The sequence below is a fragment of the Anthonomus grandis genome, chromosome 1 (genome assembly GCF_022605725.1).
Source record: "Anthonomus grandis grandis chromosome 1, icAntGran1.3, whole genome shotgun sequence".
NCBI classification, from domain to species: Eukaryota; Metazoa; Arthropoda; class Insecta; order Coleoptera; family Curculionidae; genus Anthonomus; species Anthonomus grandis.
The window spans coordinates 51,810,398-51,830,180 of NC_065546.1; the positions used below are offsets into that span (position 1 = coordinate 51,810,398).

At 29.7% G+C, this 19,783-nt stretch overlaps 1 protein-coding gene across 5 annotated transcripts in view; it reads right to left on the reverse strand.

Annotated features, from left to right (window-relative positions):
- The window catches only part of LOC126736278 (leucine-rich repeat serine/threonine-protein kinase 1), an 84,783-nt gene that overhangs the window by 53,176 nt on the left and 11,824 nt on the right, over positions 1–19,783 (reverse strand). For 3 of the 5 annotated variants that reach the window (XM_050440562.1, XM_050440578.1, XM_050440570.1), the window contains exons 4-11: positions 11,735–11,894; positions 11,508–11,673; positions 7,190–7,305; positions 6,189–6,363; positions 5,800–5,922; positions 4,009–4,188; positions 2,680–2,874; positions 1,890–2,537 (exon numbers count right to left, since the gene is read on the reverse strand). In XM_050440562.1, the coding sequence (XP_050296519.1) occupies positions 1,890–2,537; positions 2,680–2,874; positions 4,009–4,188; positions 5,800–5,922; positions 6,189–6,363; positions 7,190–7,305; positions 11,508–11,673; positions 11,735–11,894 (1,763 nt within the window). Of the gene's footprint in view, positions 1–1,889; positions 2,538–2,679; positions 2,875–4,008; positions 4,189–5,799; positions 5,923–6,188; positions 6,364–7,189; positions 7,306–11,507; positions 11,674–11,734; positions 11,895–15,570; positions 15,666–19,783 lie in introns of those variants that run through there. The other 2 variants (XM_050440586.1, XM_050440594.1) reach the window with 2 other exon arrangements.

Below are 19,783 nucleotides of genomic sequence, written 5' to 3' on the forward strand. Positions count from 1 at the left end.
GATAATTTACCTTATTCTATTGTAACTAATTTAAGTTTTTAAAGATTGATGTTCAAAGTTGCGCCCCAATATACCTTACCCGGCAGAAAATATTTTACTGAAAATATTGTTCCTAACATTTATGACCGCTTAGTGACAGTGATAAAAAACAGTTTATTAAATGTACACTCTTTATCGTTAACATCTGATCTATGGACTTGCTCTCACACAAATGAGAGTTTTATTAGTTTCACGGGCCATTGGTTTGATTCTGACTTTAAGTATAATCATGTGGTGTTGAACTGTAAACATTTTCCTGGAAATCATACTGGTGAGTCAATAAAAAATGTATTCTTTGATATGTTAAATATGTGGAATATAAACATTTCCAAAGTTCATTTGATGGTACGAGATAATGGTGCTAATATTGTAAAGGGCTGTAACGATGCTGGAATCCCTAGTATGTCATGTTTTATTCATACCCTTCAATTAGTGATTACCCAAACTATAGACACTCAAAGATCTGTTTTAGATTTAATAGCAACTTGCAAAAAAATGGTGGGACATTTTAACCATTCATCTGCCGCATGTACAAAATTAAAAGAAATTCAAACAGAGTTAAATATACCAGGTAATAAGTTAATTCAAGATGTCCCATAATTGGATAATTTCGAATGTTTTGAAAGTTCGAATGAAGCGTTGATATCGGAAGTTTTGCCAACTGTTGTTACGTTAAAAAAATACTTGATGAAAGACCAGGCTGATTTTTTGAGGTTGGAACAATGAAGCAAATCGTTTTTGATCAAATTTCAAAGAGATTCGATGTTTTATTTAAAAATAAATTCTTTGTAATTTCAACTATATTAGACCCTAGGTTTAAGTTTGCATTTTTTCAAAGTGATAATCTTGAGAATTATAAACAGTATATAATAGATGAGTATGAGCATTATTTTTCAGTAGAAGGACAATCAACTAACTCTGACGATGATGATATCCCATTATCAAGAATTCAACAAACACTATATTTAGAAAATAATTTATCTAATAAAACTAGTGAAGAAGTAGGATCATCCAAAAGTAAATTATGGCAATGTTTTGACAAAATTGCAGCTAGTTCTGCAACCAAAACACCCAATAAAAATAATAAAAATAGCATTAAAGATGAATTTGAAATGTACCTGTCTTTACCTTTAATTAATAGAACCGAGAATCCAACTACTTGGTGAAAAGACCGAAAAACAGTTTTTCCTAAATTATTTCAGATACTTTTAAAATTTCTTACAGCCCCTGCTTCTAGTGTATATAGTGAAAGGTCCTTTTCGGAAGCAGGTAATATTTATGATGAAACTAGAAGCAGACTACTTCCAAAAAATGCGAAAAAGTTGCTGTTGTAAATTTCCAGTACTGAAAAATAATGCTCTTTTTCATGTTTTTAGCTTTTATGAGAGTTATTTTTTTATTTGTTATAAATATATCGAAATAACATTTCCTATATTTGGGTTTTTAATGTGATGTTTTTGTTAATAAATGTTTAAAAGTCATGTTTATAATGACATAATTTTTTTTTATTTTTCCCTCTTGCTTAACAAATGTAATGTTCGCTCAATAGCTTTAATAACAATTCTGCCGAACTGTCGGCCGAATCATTGCAAAATTTAAACAGATTCGGTATTCGGCCGAATAGAAAAAATTACGCTTCGGCGCATCCCTAATTAATTGTTTACTAGATATTATGAAGTCAATAAGACTAACATTACCTGTATTAAGGTCTATTCTGGTAGGTTCAACAATATTTTGTGTCAAAAGTATTAGTCTTTTATTATCTGTATTGAATGATCAGAAATGAAAAGATAATAATACTATTTAAAAGCTATCAATAATACAAATAGCAATGAAGTCAGTGGACTTACCTCCATTGAAACAGTAGGCAACTCTTTTAGCAAGTTAAACGATGCATTAAGCTCTTTCAATTTGGGAGCCAGCCACATCCCATAAGGCAATTGTTGTAATTTGTTATTGGAAATAACTAGAGTAATCAAACTTGGCAATTTAAAAATATCTTCTGGGATCTGGTTTAGTCTATTCTCTTGTAGGTATAACTCTTCAAGTAAAGGGCAATTGTAACCAGGCTCGTCTTTTTTCTTTTTATGTTTAAAGCCTTTTTTTACTGGTGATTTTTCAGAAACTGGTAACTTTTCCAGTTTATTTTGTGATAGATTTAGGTATTTTAAACTTTGCAGTTGAAATATTCCTAAAGGCACACTAGTTAAGCTGTTGCTGGATATATCCAATCGAGTGATAGAGTATAATGCCATATCGTAACTTCGAGGGTTTTGCTTTAATTTAGGATTTAAATTTAAAGCAGCATCTATAATCCATTGCATTTTTATTTCCAATAAACCGCATTTTTGATTGTGCCAATTTATCATCGTAGGAGTATTTGGGAAAAGACTGGAATAAGTCAAACTTGATACATTGCCAAATATGGTGATGTGTGACGAGTTGATATTTTCAGTCATTGATTTTTTGTTAATTTTGTATTCTTGGTCTGGATGAGCCTAAAAATAATATAACTGTAAATGTTGCTGTCCTAAAAACTTTAAGTTAATTAGGGCGTTTTTGATTTCCAAGAGACAATGGAGTAAACCTTAAATAATTCATTGAAAATTGAAAATTTAATAAAAATGTCTTTTATCATACCTTAGTGGCAAGTAATTTTGATATGAGTGTTTCATCTTTATTATGCATAGCAACACTTAAAGCTTTACACTCGTCATCTCTGGCACCTCGCTTTAAGAGAAGGTCGAGAATAGCTACATCTCGATTTTTGCAAGCTTCGACTAAACCTGAGGATGAATAATTGGAATCGTCTTCTATTGAGCAACAACTGCCATCCTAAAATTCAAAAAATACCAATATGAAGGACCCATTTTAGTGTGTGTAGAACCCATTTTTATTATTTATAGAGTTTTTTTTAATAAATGCCAATATTGAACAAGGAAGAAAACATTATGTGCTAATGGTGTTCACTTTTGACTTATGCGAAAAAAGTAAATCAAACCTGCCTAGAAACAAATGAGGATTTCAGGTGAATTTATTTAAAAATTCTAAGAGGAATCAGTAGCGTAACCCTACGATGCTCCTGGTGTAAATTAAAAAAACATGTAGCCCATTCAAAAATGGATATTGAATCATATTATTGCAATGTACGGGTACATTAATCTTTATTTAAATGTCTAGTTATTATATGTACATATATTACAAAAAAAAAAAAAAAAATTTCTCAAAAGTTAAAAGATTTAGAGATTTTTAAACAAGCCTGTATATGACAAATTATAGATCAGTAACTCCCACCCCAACTTTACGTCAAAATAAGATCTATCGAAAAAACATAATAAATGACTGTTGTAGAATACGAAAAACAGAAATATATTTAACGAAACTTAAATGTAACCATTAATATTTTTGTCTCAAAAACATTATCAAAAAAAATCAATCAAAAAAACCATTTGAATTTTGAGAGGATATTTCAATCGGTGAGACAATTAATTAAACAATATTTAAACACACAAATAACTCCTATAAAACAAATTTGTTATAGATGTATTTTCCAGTCTCGCCAAGGTTTTTGACTTGTTTGATCATAAGTCATTGTTGGATCGTCTCCAAAGACTACGTATTCACGAAATATAATTTATTATCCTTATACAGACATAGAAATATCAAGTAGTAGGCATAACCGTAATTAAGATGAAGAGGAAACAATAAAATGTTATTCATTTGGACCAAAATTATTTCGATTTAAATATTTGTAATATGGTATTTTTTAAATCGCGGTGTTACACGCATTTTAATCAGAACTTTTGTTTCCATATAAGCTATTTACATTATTGACATTATTATTCGAACTGGTTTTGACCTAGAGGACATTAAGGTTTAATATTCTTACAAATTATCTTAAAAGCAATATCTTTTATATTTATCTAAAAACTAACCATAAAAAAGTTACCAATTTATGAAGTAACTTACCTCGTTCACATTGTGGTAAGGTTTTATAGGAGCATTAGGATTAGCACCTGCGTTTAGCAATGCTAGAGTAATGTCGTAATGTCTACCTCTTATCGCGGCATGCAAGGCTGTTTCCGTATTGTTATTACAATACATATCAATACGTAGCGGGCAGATTGCTCTAGTGTTTCCATCCTGAAACTAGGTACGTCATAATAAATAAATATGGAAATAATGAATTGCATATAGTTAAAATGGTAATCCTTATACAGATCGCGTTTTCGTTCGTTACTTATAGGAAACCGCATAGAGGCGAAACTTTGCAACGTCGCGCGTGTACGAGTGCCTGCGACAGAGCACCGCCCCGGCCGGCCCGAGGACGGGATTAGTAAACATCTGACTTTCGTGGGAGCTGCGTCGTTTGGTGACAAAATGTCCTAAAATATTACGCGAAAATCCAGGCATTTTTAAAATATTTATTCTAAGGCGGGTTTTACAGACATGACAATGTGTAAAACCCGCACAGAATTATAATCTTAAAATGGTTAATATGCTGTGTTTTGCATAATGAAAATTAAAGCGTTATTCTAATAAAAAATAAAATATCAACTCTGATAAAAGTATAATAAAAAATCAGAAATAAAACTCTAATAAACAAACTTTTGGGCGTTTAAAGTGTCTTCAATAAAAATTGGCCCTATAGCATTGTCGCCCAAAATACCTGCCCAAACATTCAATTTCTGAGGATAGTGGGTACGAAACTGAAAACTCCTGTGCTCGTTTTCCTGAGACCAATAACGAACAATCGAAGGATTGTGTTTGCCATGTAATGGAAAAGAAGATTTCAGAAAACAAAATATTTTTTTTAAAAATATTCGTTTTTATTTGCCTTTTCCATCATGGTTTCACAAAATTCCATTCTTCGCCACTGGTCTTCAGGAAATATTTCCTGAGTTTACGTTTTTTCAAGTAATACTTGAAACATTTGTACCTACATTTTTTCCAGATACGAGCAACAGTTTTATTGCTCATTCCCAGTTCCTCTCCAACACTTCTAGAGGACCCTGTCGAATCAAGTTCTAGGGTACTGCAAACCATTTCTTCCCGCCGTTCTATAACCTGGACCACTTCAACAGGTGGTTCTTGACGTTTTGTGTGACATTTTTTACAATCTTGAAGACAAAAAGATGTCTCAAAATTTGTAATCACATTTAAAACCGTTTTTGTACAAGGAATCGATCTATTCTCAAATGTCACTGAAAACAAATCTCTACATTGTACTGCCGAATTGCCTCCATAAAACCATTTAATTAGTTGAACTCTTTCGGAAGGGATTAAATTAATGCAACGTGCAGTAACACAGCAAAGTGAGGTCTGCTGACTCCCGGTTCAAAAAATAAATACGAAAAATTCCGCCACCTGCAAGCCTCAACCAAGCGGTGTTGCCATTATTTTGGGTAATACGTAGCTCACGATAACACGATCTGTATGGTGTATTTCCTTAAGAAATGATTGATATAAACAAATTTTTGATATTTACTCAAAATATTTAGGTAAAATAAATAGTATGACACAAAGTCCCTATCAAAATAGAACCAAAATGCTTAACAGAAATGTCTCTATGTTGGGAAACAGATAGGGCTTCTATATATTTTAGGATTTTTACTATTCCAAGAAAGAATCGACTGTAATTTTTAACAAAAAAATTATCAATGAATAACATTATTCCTAATAACATTTTGCCTTATAAAATAATCAATGGAGCGCTTGCAATTATTTAAAGTGATTAGGTAAAATACCTTTATTAATTACCTCATTATCAGCAGAACAATCCGTAGAAAGATGCAATTTATACATTAAACTCATAATTCCATCAGAAATGCGTCTTCTCGTGGGGCTCACAACGGGTTCAGATAGAGGAGTCAAATCATCATCCTAAATTTTTAAGTTAAATTATGGTTTTAAGTATTTTCTAGCTAGATACAAAATTACCCTTCATTTATGAGGTCTTTTCAGATCAACACTTTGAAAACAATGGTCTCATTAGCAATTGCAATACATTAAATGAAAATATCTTAACAACCTTAATTTACTTTATGCAGAGTCCTCTAATAAATATGTTTGTATTTAAATGATCATTCAAAAACCTTAATAATAAAACCTTCTTAAAAATAATTTTACTAAAAAAAAAATAATTTTACCTCGCCAGAGCTGCCACACTGTATAATACGCGTAGCTTTAATTTTAAACTTTAAAATTACATCTAATAATTTCTTGTTTCCTAATAGTGATGCAACATACAAGATATTCTGGCCTGTGGCGTCTCTTTCGTTAAGGTCAAATGGCATGAAATATTCCCACTGTTCTGTTGCATCCCTAAAAAATTAACAACTTATTTACAAAACTGGTTGGTCAAGTTTGAATGTAGAAAAGCGCAAAATTTTAACAGTTTCCAAAAAGAAAAAAAATTATAGATTTGTCTTTCATATTAGTAACAACATCTTGGGTAGAATTAATGAAATTAAAGGTCTGTGTGTGTATATGAATAGTGGTCTTAAGATTTAATTGCCATATACATTATAATATTGGAAATAAAGCAATGAAGCTATTGTGATTTATTAGTCGAACTCTAAGAGAATTTAATGACATTAACTAAAATGTTTTTAAAAGTTTAAAAGATTTTTCAAAAATGCTTTATATATTTATATTATATAAAATTGTTAATAAGCATAAATAGTATACATAGCTATTTAACCAGATTGTGTAGACTAGCTAATAATCACTATAAGGATATTGACTGATTTGATCCACCGTTCAGAATATTCCTTGGTTATAATATTTTAATTTTAGGATCTTTTTTCTCTGTATGTTTAATGTGTACCTACTAGAAGAAAGTCGTAATACTATATAGAGAACACTTTATAAGTTATTAGTATTATTAATATTAATTTTTGGAAAAATGCTAACATTTTTAATGCGTCATTTTTCCACATAGAAATTTCACGAATTACCTAAAAAAATTTGACGTACTTTATTGCACGTGATTAATAGCCAGTATCACTTTTGGCATATTTAAATACAAATCATAGGCAATGTGCAGGCGATTAAATTTTATGCTATTTGAGAAATTTTATACGATTCTTCAAGATACTATGTACATTAAAAAGTCGTTAATTTGCAAAACCGATTATTATTTACTTACCTATATTTACGTAAAACGTGTGATGGGTATGGAAAATAAAATAAAAGCTCCAATATTTGATGATGTCCATTGATACAAGCCGCGTGAATTGGAAGCCATCTTTCGACTGTGTGTTGCTATAATAAAAAGTTTAAATATAACAATGGCCTAATACTAGTAGGAGGAATCGACTTCTTGACAATCGAAAAAAATATATTGCAGTACTGACAATAGTATAATAAACAACAAAAAGTAAAAGAAGTTTTAGTTGCTTAAAGCAATACATTACTTTATTATCTTTCGCATGTAATAAGAAAAAATTATAAAAGATAAATTCGCAAAAAGCTGATGGTATTTTGTGAAGAAATGATGGAACGTGCGAACAGGGTTGCAAGATTCATAGATAATATTTAATTCCTTTTTCCTTCATCGACATTACAATCATTGCACTATTGCTTCTCTTGCCTATAACACCTCAACTATTGCATATGCTGTAACATGTTGCAGTTTCCTATGGTCGGCGCTTTCTTTTCAATACCGGTATAGTTAATGCAAAACGATGTAGTTATTAAATTCCATGTTAATACAAACTCGTCAGATTACCCTATTTCGATAGTTGTATAATATAAAATTTCGATTCAGGGGAAAAATATCTTAAGCAATGGGTTGGGATTAATTACCTGATAATTAGTAGTTACAATATAAACAAAACTCGAAATCAAGGTCAGACAAGTAAATAATCGAAAGTTAAGTCAGAATATACGTGTTTCGCCCAACTGGGCATCATTAGATCTGTTAAAATTTGTTAAAATTAAAGCAACCTTAGCTATGTGTAACTTACTAGTAACTTCACTAACAAATATTAAATACAACACTTACCATCCCAATAAAAATTAAGACACAAAGTGGTAATAATAATTTGTAATGAGTCAATGATCTAAGAGTGTTGTTTTTGATATTATATTAATAAAATAAAAAACCGTTTTGCGAAGCTAAAAATTTGTCATGATAACACTGAAATTATGGAAAACCTGAGATGTTTAACACATACCTTGTTGGGGTCAATCTTATTATGATTATCAGTTAATTCTATGTAAGTCAGACTTCTACTTTACTGTCCATTATGAAGTATTTATTAGTAATTTATTTATAAACGGGCAAAACCCAATTACAATTATGTTAAACTTTTAAATTCACAACAGTAATACATAATAAAGGTAATATACAGAAATACAGAAAATCATTTAGTAATAATAATTCATAATATCTAACCTTGACTCAGGAATTTGTTTCAAAAAAGTCAATATCATAATGTTGGTTTGCTGGTCTAATTGTTCTAGTGAGGAAATTATTTAAACTATAGTTAGTACGGTGGATTGGGTAATAAAAGCTATCAGTGGCTCTAGTCGTTCTTAGTGGAGCATGAATAATGATTTTTTGAAGTAGCTCTGACGCTGCAGATTTTCCATGTAGAATATTGTAAAAAGTAATAAGATCCCTCCTCTTTTGGCGGATAGTGATGAGAGCCATATGTAGTGAATTAGGCTTGTTTTGTCATTTGTGTTTTCTATTTTATTAAATTCAAGTAATTAATTTTTATTAGTGTAATCAAGCAAATAAGAAAATTAACTATTCGTATTTTTTGTAGTATTTTTATTTGATATACAACGATTTTTAGTCAATGAAGGTTCCTGACTAAAGGTTTTAAAAAAAGTACTCTCGACTAAAATTTTAAATCGAAATAAAAACGATAGGAGCAATAAAATCCGAAGTGCAGAAAATGATTCTTGATTACAACAGTATAAGTTTCTATTACAAAAATCTTAAGTTAATCACCCTGGAATTCTATGAAAAAAAAACCAGGATTTTAGTTGCAATAAGGTTTTCTTGGTTTATACCTATAGTGATTCATCTAGGTTGCATAATGTGTTCTTTAGTATAAATTTTAATAATTCTATTAACTATTAAAAATCAATAAATTGATTTCGCATAGGCTCAAATCTTAAATTGTGAAAAAATTAAAGTCACACTATCCTACTGACTGCGCCATTAAAATCAATAATAATTTATATTAAAACCTTTCTACGGAAAATCTTATTTTATGCTATGTTTTGTATATTTTTTAAGACTTCACATAACTCTATTATTTTCCAACCTGACTCAAAACTATTAAAAACACTAAAAATAAAGTTAATTAAAATCTTGTAAATTAAAAAAAAACAATATTAAAATTAAATAAAAAAAATAAATTTAGCGTAAAACAGTAAGATAATGTACCAAATAAATACATAACTATATAAAAGTCTTTGAATAATTTTGGATAATAATACAATAAATCAGTTTTGCATAGCGTTGAATCTTAAAATGTGAAAAAATAAAATTACACTACTCTACTGACTGCTCCATTGAGATCAATATTGATGAATATTACAACATTTATATTCACATTTTCGCTTTTATAAACATACATAACTGTATTTTTTTCGAACCTAACCATTTTTTATTTAAAGATTTTTTTGTTCGTTTATTTCTTGCAGTTGGTAGAATAGTGCGACTATAATTAGTTTGAAAGATTATTACTTCTCAGTTTTCATCAGAGAATGTAAGAATAAATACCAACCAGGCATACTATAAAACTAAACCCAGTATATTCAGTTGGAATGAGGGCTAATTAGTACTAATTAATAAATTATTATAATAATTCAGTAAGGAATTAGTTTATCTTAAACAATTAAGAAATGATGACGATTTATTATTAACATAAAATGTAGTTACTTAGTATTTCAGTGTTATAGTGATTCATCTAGGTTGAATAACATGTTCTTTAGTTTAGTAAATTATGTTTAACAAATTCAATTTATCTTAAGATGATTTAAGTAAAAAATAAATGCGTGAAAGATCTTTAAATAATCAAGGAGATCAATACAATAAATAGATTTTGCTATAGGCTCGGAAGTAAAAATTGTGAAAAAATTTAAATCACACTATCCTACTGACTGCGCCATTGAGATCACTATTTATGAATTTAAAAACCCTTTTTGCAAAAAAATTATTACTGCATGCTATGTTTTGTGTGTTTTGTTTTAACTTTCTACATTTTGTTGCTCTATAAATATACATAACTATATTTGTAAATTCAACCCATATAAATAATTTTTACATTTTCTTTTATTAATCTTGCGCAGTTGATAGGATAGTAAACTATAATTGATCTTTAAAATATACTATTATGTAAATGTAAATACGTAAATGATTCCTCTAGTTTTTGTACTATTATATTCATATTTTGTAGTTAAAAGTTGATTCGCAGGGTTATTTAGGGTTCTACTTACGTTTGCTTTATATCAAGTATATGTGCAACATTGTAATTATCCAAAATATTCAATTTATATGCAATTTGTTTTAAAAATTTATATGTACCCCATAGAAAGGAGACCACACACAGGAGGCATACTCCAGATTAGGATGGACCAGGGAACAGTAGTGTTTTCAAAGCGGCAATACTTGAACTCTTGAGTACATCTCCTAACAAAATCCAGCATCCGGAAAGCTTTATTGATAAAACTATCTAAGTGATAAGAAAATTGAAAGCTTCTATCGAAAGGGACACCCAAATCTTTAAAAAGAGGAGCTCCTTCAAGGGTATAGCGACCGATCTTGTACTCGAAATTAATAGTATTTCTAGAACGAAAAAAGTTAATTATTTTACATTTACCTGGATTAAGTTCCAGACCATTTTCTTCACACCAAACTACCAAATTATTTAGATCATATTGTAATTTGTCACAATCATCAGGGAATTCGATTATACAGCTCAATTTCAGATCATCGACAAACAACAAAATAGGCAGCTAGTGAAGCATTCACCTATATCATTGATAAAAAATAATTCTCTTCTAGTTTATTTAACTTTTTTATGCCATTATGTAAGCAATAACCTCCTCATTTGACGTAAACCATTGTCCACTGGGACACTTTTTAAAATTTGAAAATAAGAAGATTCAGGCCAGATCTGATGAATACAGCAGATGGTATACCAATTAAAACTTCAATTCCTTAATTATAGCAATTTAAACTGCGCTCATATCCACTTATGCATTATCCTGCAGAAAAAAGTTACCTGACCTGATAATAATGCATATATCCAGTGATCGTCAGAGTTGACAAGCCCTCTTATATAATAAATCTGCATATAAAATAAATTCGATATAGAATTTATACCAAATTGTTTATTCACCTTCTTTAAATTAACTGTTTCGTTTTGAATGTAAATCACCGCATCCAGAATACTTATTTAAAACTAGTTATTTAATAATATCGAACCGGTCTTCGTATTTACCTGAACAAGCTCAGGAAATTTAATGAGAAGCATCTCCACAACTTCCCGATGTCCCTGATAGCATGAAATATATAAAGGAGAATACTTGGTAACCGAATGGCACCTTCCGTCTGCACCATGATCTAGCAAGATTTTCACTATTTGGCGGTTACCAGTTTCACAGGCACTAAAAAATTACATACTTTTATCATCGTAATAATTACTTACTTTTCATCCAGCTAACTTACGAAAATAATAATGTATTGGCCCCACTCGGTGCCATATTAACGATAAGTTCGGCATCTTTTTGCAAGGAAGACAAGAGCTGTTGGACTGAGTTAACATCGCCTTGGGAACAGGCGTGCCCAATGGCAGCATGTATATCCAATCTTGCTTTTTCTTTGGCATCTGAAATGGCAAATAAAATTATGTCAAGTTTAAGTCTAGGTCGTTTAAAATTAGTTTTATAAAACACATACAATTTTTTATATTTTATTATTTTTATATACAAAGAAAAAAATATTATGATTTGTATCGTGATAAAAATGTTACTTTAAAGGACTTTTTGATTCCTAGTATGTTGTTCCTCATTAGATAGATAGATAATTTATTGGTATAATATATACAAATTCAGTAGTTATACAAGTCAAATTCAATTAAACATATTTAATGACACAAATAAAATTATGCAATTTTGATGAATATTTAAAATAAAATTTGAAAACTACAAAAAAAACAGGTAACGAAACGGCACTACAGGTTAAAAACTGGATCCGAGTACTCCGTAATGAAAAGAAGGTACCACGCACCAGATTTGTTCTTTAATTCTAGCTGGTACGCAATTAAAGAGTTATAATGCTAAATATCTTGAACCATTTCTGGATCTTTCCAGACGACCAAAGTCAGGTACAAGATTACTGTTGTTTCTTGTGGGGTAGGTGTGAAAATCTTAATGAGAGTTGTATAGATTAAAATTTTGTTTAACGTGCAACAAACACATTATAATATACACACAAGGCAAGGTTAAAATGTTAATACTTATAAAGGAATTACGACGCTCTATAGCCAAGACCGGAGATTATACGGATGCATTTTCTTTGTTGCCCAAATGCCTTCTGGAAATGAAAGAAATGGAAGGACCAGTCTGAAGACCCATGTCTGAATAAGAACAGTTCTCGAGACAGCTTTTTTGAAAGACTTACAAGGTGTTGTTTACAGGTTAATTCTACATCTAAATAAACGCCCAGAAATTTCGCTTCCATTCCACATTCAGGCAAGGAACCATGTCCAATTTCATTGTTGTTCCTAAGAGTGAAGTTAATACTTTGCGATTTACAATTGTTTAAAGATAGACGATTTTCTAAAAACCATTGAAATAGATTTTGTTCTGAAGTTTTGTAATTTAGATTATCAACTTCTGAGGGGTGATAGCTCATATAAAGAGGGGTGTCATCAGCAAATAATACGGTGTTGACCTCTTCACCGTGAGAGTAAGTTAGGTCATTTACAAAAATGAGAAACAACGTAACGCCTAACACCGATCCTTGTGGTACTCCAAACTTCAGAGACTGTTTTTTGAAATTGCATGGGTTGAAATGAACATATTGATCTCGATCAGATAGAATTCAAGGAGCGGGATGGCGTCATCTTGAAAATTGTAGAAAGATAGTTTTTGTAAGAAGATGGTAAGCGTGACACAATCAAATGCCTTTGTGAGGTCTAAAAATTGTTAGAAAAGCATCAAGATATTTCTCAAAACCAAGATATTACTAGTGAAGTGGTCAATGGCTAAAGTTGTGGACTTGTTTTTGCGGAATCCAAATTGATTTATGGCGAATAGTTGGTTGGACTCAAAGTGTTTGTTAATTTGATTTTTTAAAATACGTTCATAAACTTTGAATAATATTAGCAACAGAGATATGAGATGATAATTCGTATAATAATTGTTGCAGTCATCAATTGAGCATTTATTCTTGAACAGAGGTACCTCTGTAACCTGTACTAGTCTGTAGATGTCCGTTGAAAATTTTCAGGTTTATTTATCACATTTTCGGCGAAGGAACAAAAGTGGTTATTAAAACTATTTGCATCAAGTTTTGAATTTGGGTTAAAAGCATATTTTTTTGTTTTTTTATTGGTAAGCTTCCACATAGTTAGTTGAGGGTTACCAGATTTTTTTATGAAATTGTCATTTGCTTTGATTTTTGCAGATCTAATAGATTTTCTGCATTTTTTTAATATTCTGTTACGGTACTCTTTGGCATAGCACAATCACATAGATCTCTTTTATTTAAATTTATCAAAAAATAAAGTCTATTACGCATATCTTTTAAGTCATCATTAAACCAGTTTACTTGCTTGTTAGGAATATTTTTATTAAATAATTTTGATTTTTCTGGAAAAGAAATGTTAATGAATTAACATTTCTTTTAGTGATAATTTCAATTAGCATTTTGAATTTTAAATTATTATCATTAATAAAATTAAAATTGAAGTTGAGCATGTTTTGGTATAGATTAGAAATACCATCTTCTTTTATTGGTCTATAACAGACATTATACATGATAGCTCCTAGAAAAAGTATTTGTAGTTAATAATTCACTGGGGCTCAGAGGATTCAAAGTAACAAGACAACAAATGCCTCAAAAATTGGCCTCCTTGATATGTAAATTGAGGTGTTTCGCCTAATTTTCATATTATCATTGATAGAGGCAATATTAAATTCTGTTCGTTTTAAGTTAGGTTGTTAGGTTATCTTGAGTTTATGTACCTATTCTTGTTCAGCAAATTTATTGTTTTTTTTTTATAGTTAGACTAGAGTGCTAAGTTAACAAATTAGCTATAGTTAAATGAACTTAATAACACATAATATATATTGTACACACACACAGATGTTATATCTGAGTGTAGAACTATGTTCAAATACTGTAAAGCTATATTTATTTTTTCTGTAATATATTTGATTTCATTTGATTTTTAATAAAAAAAAATAAGAGAAACAGTTAGTGCGTGTAGTATTAAATATTACAAAAATAGTAATACGTATATCGGTCAATAGAAAATTCACTTACAGGAAATTCCAAGTGAAAACCAGAATATATCATTGACTTTGTTAATAAACTTTGTAAAAAATTGACATATTCAAGAGTTTTCGCATTGCAATGTTTTGAAAATGACGTGATTTAGTAACAAGTTTTTTTTTTAACTTTTGAATATTTTTTTTGTTTTATAATGTTTAGTAGTCCCTAACATTTATATTTACCTTAATTCTTTCGAAAATTTGTTGGGTCTTAAATTGATCAAGCATCCAGGATATATAACAGGGAATTGTAAATTTGTTGTAAAGTAATAGTCGAATACCGACATTTCAGATGTTTTCAATTAAATACAAACCCACGTTAAAGTAGATAAAAATACGTTATATAGCAATATACAAGTTCATTCATTAAAATCAAAACATGTTATTCATTTATTTGTTTCTTCAAATACGTTATTTTTTAACTGCGATTTTAAACGGATTGAACCTAAATTGACTATTTAAAAAATATTTTTTAATTTTCATAATAAACATTCTGAATAAAACTTCTTACAGTTTAGTCTATCTAAAAATTACATTTTTAATAACCACTGAAATTATTTGCAAGCTTCAATTTTTAACTAAATACTTGCCAATTTCCTCATTAAAAACAGTGAAATCGTCCGAAAAATATTCCGATGCGTCGAAAGCCATGTCCGCTAATCGGCGCCGTCGTCCTGGCCGTTTTTCCATGACTTCCCGAATTAATATACGAATATCATAAATACACAAGATAAGCAATGATGCATTAAAAAGTAACAAAATATATTATATATCACTATTAAATAGTCCGCGAACCGTTAATAATAAGGGTTTCACCCTCTCTAACCAGCTGATGACCTTCCCTTCGTTTAAAACAAAATCGATATTAGAGTTCGGCGTTTCGTGAGCCGTCCAACGAGTGACTAATTTTTACAAATAATCATCCAAATAATTATTACAATATTACTTTTTATTATGCACTGGTTAGTAAAGAGAAACTAGTCGTAAATTGAAACCATTACTTACACTATTTTAGATTTTGTTTAATTCCCTGGAACAAACCAGCCGTTAAAATTGTATTTCCTTTTCAGTAGCAATAAGATTAAGTAAGCTAAGATCACCAGTAGAACGGTAGTAAAACAGCATCTTCCTAGAGTATAAAAACTCATGACCATCGTTATGTTTCGTATGAAATGGAACAAACGCACTCACAAAATTGAATCGCGACACCTTTGTAATGTGATCGATTCGACTATAAGCCAACTGAGAATGCGGCGAGGGTCGGCGCTTTAAATTGAATAGGCCATTATCTGAAGCGATGTGAAAATGTAATTTTATAGTTGAAAAGGTTATCAGCTCAATAATGTAGCTTTACATGTAGGAAGTTAAAGATTGTTATAAATTCTGCTAAATGACGAGATGGGTTTAGAGATATTGATAAGTCTTATTAGGGCGATTAAATTAACGTCGAAAGATAATTGCTAATTAATATTTTTAACCATTCACTTATAATTATAAATTGTGGATAGGGAATAAAGCATGGACTTTTTTATTTATATGTGTTTATTTACTTTTTATATTTTTAACTGAGAAAATCTTAAAGGATACAGGATAGTATAGTAGTATATTGTTGGCGACAATACACTACATATATTTACAATTTTATGTTATACAGTTTTAATAAATGTTTTATTAGGGGTAGCGAGACATATTTCTTGAAAACAAATTGATAAACTGAAAAAATAAAAATAGGGCTATCTAAAGAATAGAATTGCCTTAATTCGAGGTATCACTCGACCCCTAATTCTATTTAAAAAAATTAACATAGGGGCTGTGGCGGATGATGTGAAAGAAATGAAATTTCTGTTAAATGTCTCCCACAATATTAAATTTAGCGTGTTTATCCGTTTTTGGCCAAACAATTTATTTTTCAAATTTTTCAGGGTGGTCTGTTTTGTGAATAACTTTATTTAATAACAGTCTACACCTTTTGGGTAATCATTGTCAAAACCTTCGTACCAAAAAGATCAGCAAAAACTTTCTACAATGTTTTATTCATTTAAAATTATATTATTATCACTGATAAGACCGACTCTAACTGGTATATTTATAAATTCCAAAGTATCCTTAAAAACAGCAAGAATATGTAAATTCGAACGGAGATCATTAGGAGGTACCAACACGCTTATTCTATGGTGATGTGAAAGATTTTGAAACTCAGCATTTTGCACGATGAGAAAGTTCTTAGTTTTAAATATTCCAAGACTACTGACTTATCTTCACATCACTTTACAGTAATTAACAGATTTAATTAATTAGATGAACTAATTATCATTCAGCTGGAATTTTTCCTATGAAGTGGAAAACCTGTAATATTACACCAGTCTGTAAATCTGATAATCGAGCTGTCATATAAAATTGTAGGTCTATCAATAAAACATCGATTTTACCAGTTACCATATTAAAAAATATTTTCAATTGAGCAACGTGGATTTATGAAAAAAAGATCCACAATAACAAATCCCTTAAAATATCAAAATAATTTAGAAAGAACTGTTGAACCACTACTGACAGAGGCAAATGAATTCAGGGAGACAGACTTAGTGAGACCAGTGTGAAACGAAACAAAGCGAGACATTTGACACCTTTATAAAAAATTAAAAGGATCAGAAGTGACAGTAACATCTATTTAACAAATAGAGTTCAAATTATTAAAATAAAAAAAATTCTGTCAAATTTTAGTGTTTCATCTGGGGTTCACTGCTACATAACTGATGTTGTTGATTTAATTTATGACTTATTAATGTACATAATGATTTAAAATTATATAAAGTAACTACAAGTATATCTTAATGATTGAGATTTGAATATTTTGATGAAGTCGTACTGGAGTACTTTTGATAGTGTGAAGTACTAGAAAGGATGAATTATGTGAAGGGCCTAAAAGTTTTAGTAAAGATCTCACTCTAAATCAATAGAGCTTATAAATTTGCAATCCCTTTACAAAATTTTTTTGGCTCGGTAGTAAGTCTACGCTTGTCCAGTTTTGTCCAATTATAATGTTTACGTATCTCTTCTGAAACAGCTATACAGGGTGTCCCAAAAAAGAGTGTCAAGCGAGCGCCCAAAGATAGAGCAACCCTAGGGGAATCCGAATCACCCCCAAGTATATGATCCGATTTTTTTTAGTTTAGGAGTTATTACATTTTTTGTGATTTTTTAGTATTATTCGACTTTTATGCTTATTTCTGCTATATTCATAGTAAATAGGTAAGGCGAATGCCTGATTTTTATTTTATTATTTAGATAAAAATTGACTCTGACAAGAACAAAGATAATTTGATCCAGAAATTAAAATATTGCTTACAAAAATAAATAAATTGTGACATAAAAAACAAAAGTAAAAAAAGTTCAACAAAGTTAAAGGCGCTTTAAAAATTACAGCATTTTTTTTTCAAAACATAATTATTTAAGAAACCTTATCGGTCTATCAGCTTTTCACTATAAAAAATTCATTGGGCTACCCTTATCGCATCTTATCTAAATAACAGTTAAAAGGAAAATAAAAAAAGATTTACTAATAAATGAAATAAAGCAAAAATCGGCGAAAAAAATTATCTTTTAACTGTCTAAATGCTAATCTGTTATTTTTTACGGTTTGTTTTGCTTCATTAATTTTTATTCTTAGTTCTTCTAAGTTTCTTGACTCTTAAGCGTACACGACCTCCTTGTAGTAACCCCAAACAAAAAAATCAATTGGGTCCAAGTCTGGTGACCTGGGGGGCCACTGAATTGGTCCACCTCGACCGATCCACTTGTGTCTAAATCGCCTATTCAGATATTCTCGAACATTTATCGCATAATGGCAAGGAGCCCCATCGTTCTAAAAAAACATGTCTCTTCTTGTCTCCAAATCAACATCTTCTAACAGCTCATGGAGATTTTCTGTTAAAAAATTTATAGATAGAAGTAAAATTTTTGTAAGCAATATTTTAATTTCTGGATGAAATTATCTTTGTTCTTGTCAGAGTCAACTTTTATCTAAATAATAAAATCAAAATCAGGCATTCGCCTTACCTATTTACTATGAATATAGCAGAAATAAGCATAAAAGTCGAATAATACTAAAAAATCACAAAAAATGTAATAACTCCTAAACTAAAAAAAATCGGATCATATACATGGGAGTTATTCGGAATCCCCTAGAGTTGCTCTATCTCTAGGCGCTCGCTTGACACTCTTTTTTGGGACACCCTGTATAGACTTTTTTTCTTTTTAGCCTGAGAATTCCAGTGAAAGAGATAGATTATGAGCAAATTGCAATAACTAAATTATACAATCTACTGAATCTCCCTAAATGGGAAATAAATAGAAGAAAAAGCACTGGCATAAAATACGCTTCCATGCAATTATGCCATACTGCAAGCAAGGTTATACATAAAGATATAAAGACTCAATTATTATAAAAAAGACGGCATTACTCATAAAACGTAGTTTATTGAAGTCGTCGAACTTTTTATAGTATTACTGCACCATCTGAGTACAATCGACTAGATCTAGAAACTGTTTAATGTATTTTGTTAAGTACTGTTAACGAAGTTTGTAAGTTTAGATAATACATGATTTATACTAATTCCCTTTCAAAAGATGAAGTGATTTTCTTTTACAATATTATTTGCGACTATCCGGTCATACAATTCCTGCTGTATACCCAAATTTATAAATAGGTATCACAGTTGATTTTTTCAATATGAAAATATTGAAAAAAATTTTTTACGTATTTATATTTTTGGTTTGGTTAAACAGAATTTGATATACTACTTTGTTCCAATTTTTCTCCGATAGTTTAAATATAATTATAATATTATTCTAAAAGTAGAATAAATTTTGCGATATAAAATTATTTGATTCAATATTTTCATTAATTTCGTATAGTTAAGTGATTAAATCAATTTTCCGCTAAAAAAACTTCAAAATATAATTATATGATAAAAGAAATAGTTCTTAAAGCCTTAATTTATGTTTTGCCTAATTTAGTTAATTATTTTAATTTAGATAGATACTAATATCTTTATATTTGACAAAAAATTATTAAATTTTAATATGCGTTTATAAAATGAATCGCAAAATTAAACACTATTGACTGGATTAAATTAATTGGATTAATTAATTAACTATTAGTATAAGGTTGTTACATAGAACACCACTGAAAGAAAACAAAATACAAATAACCGAATTC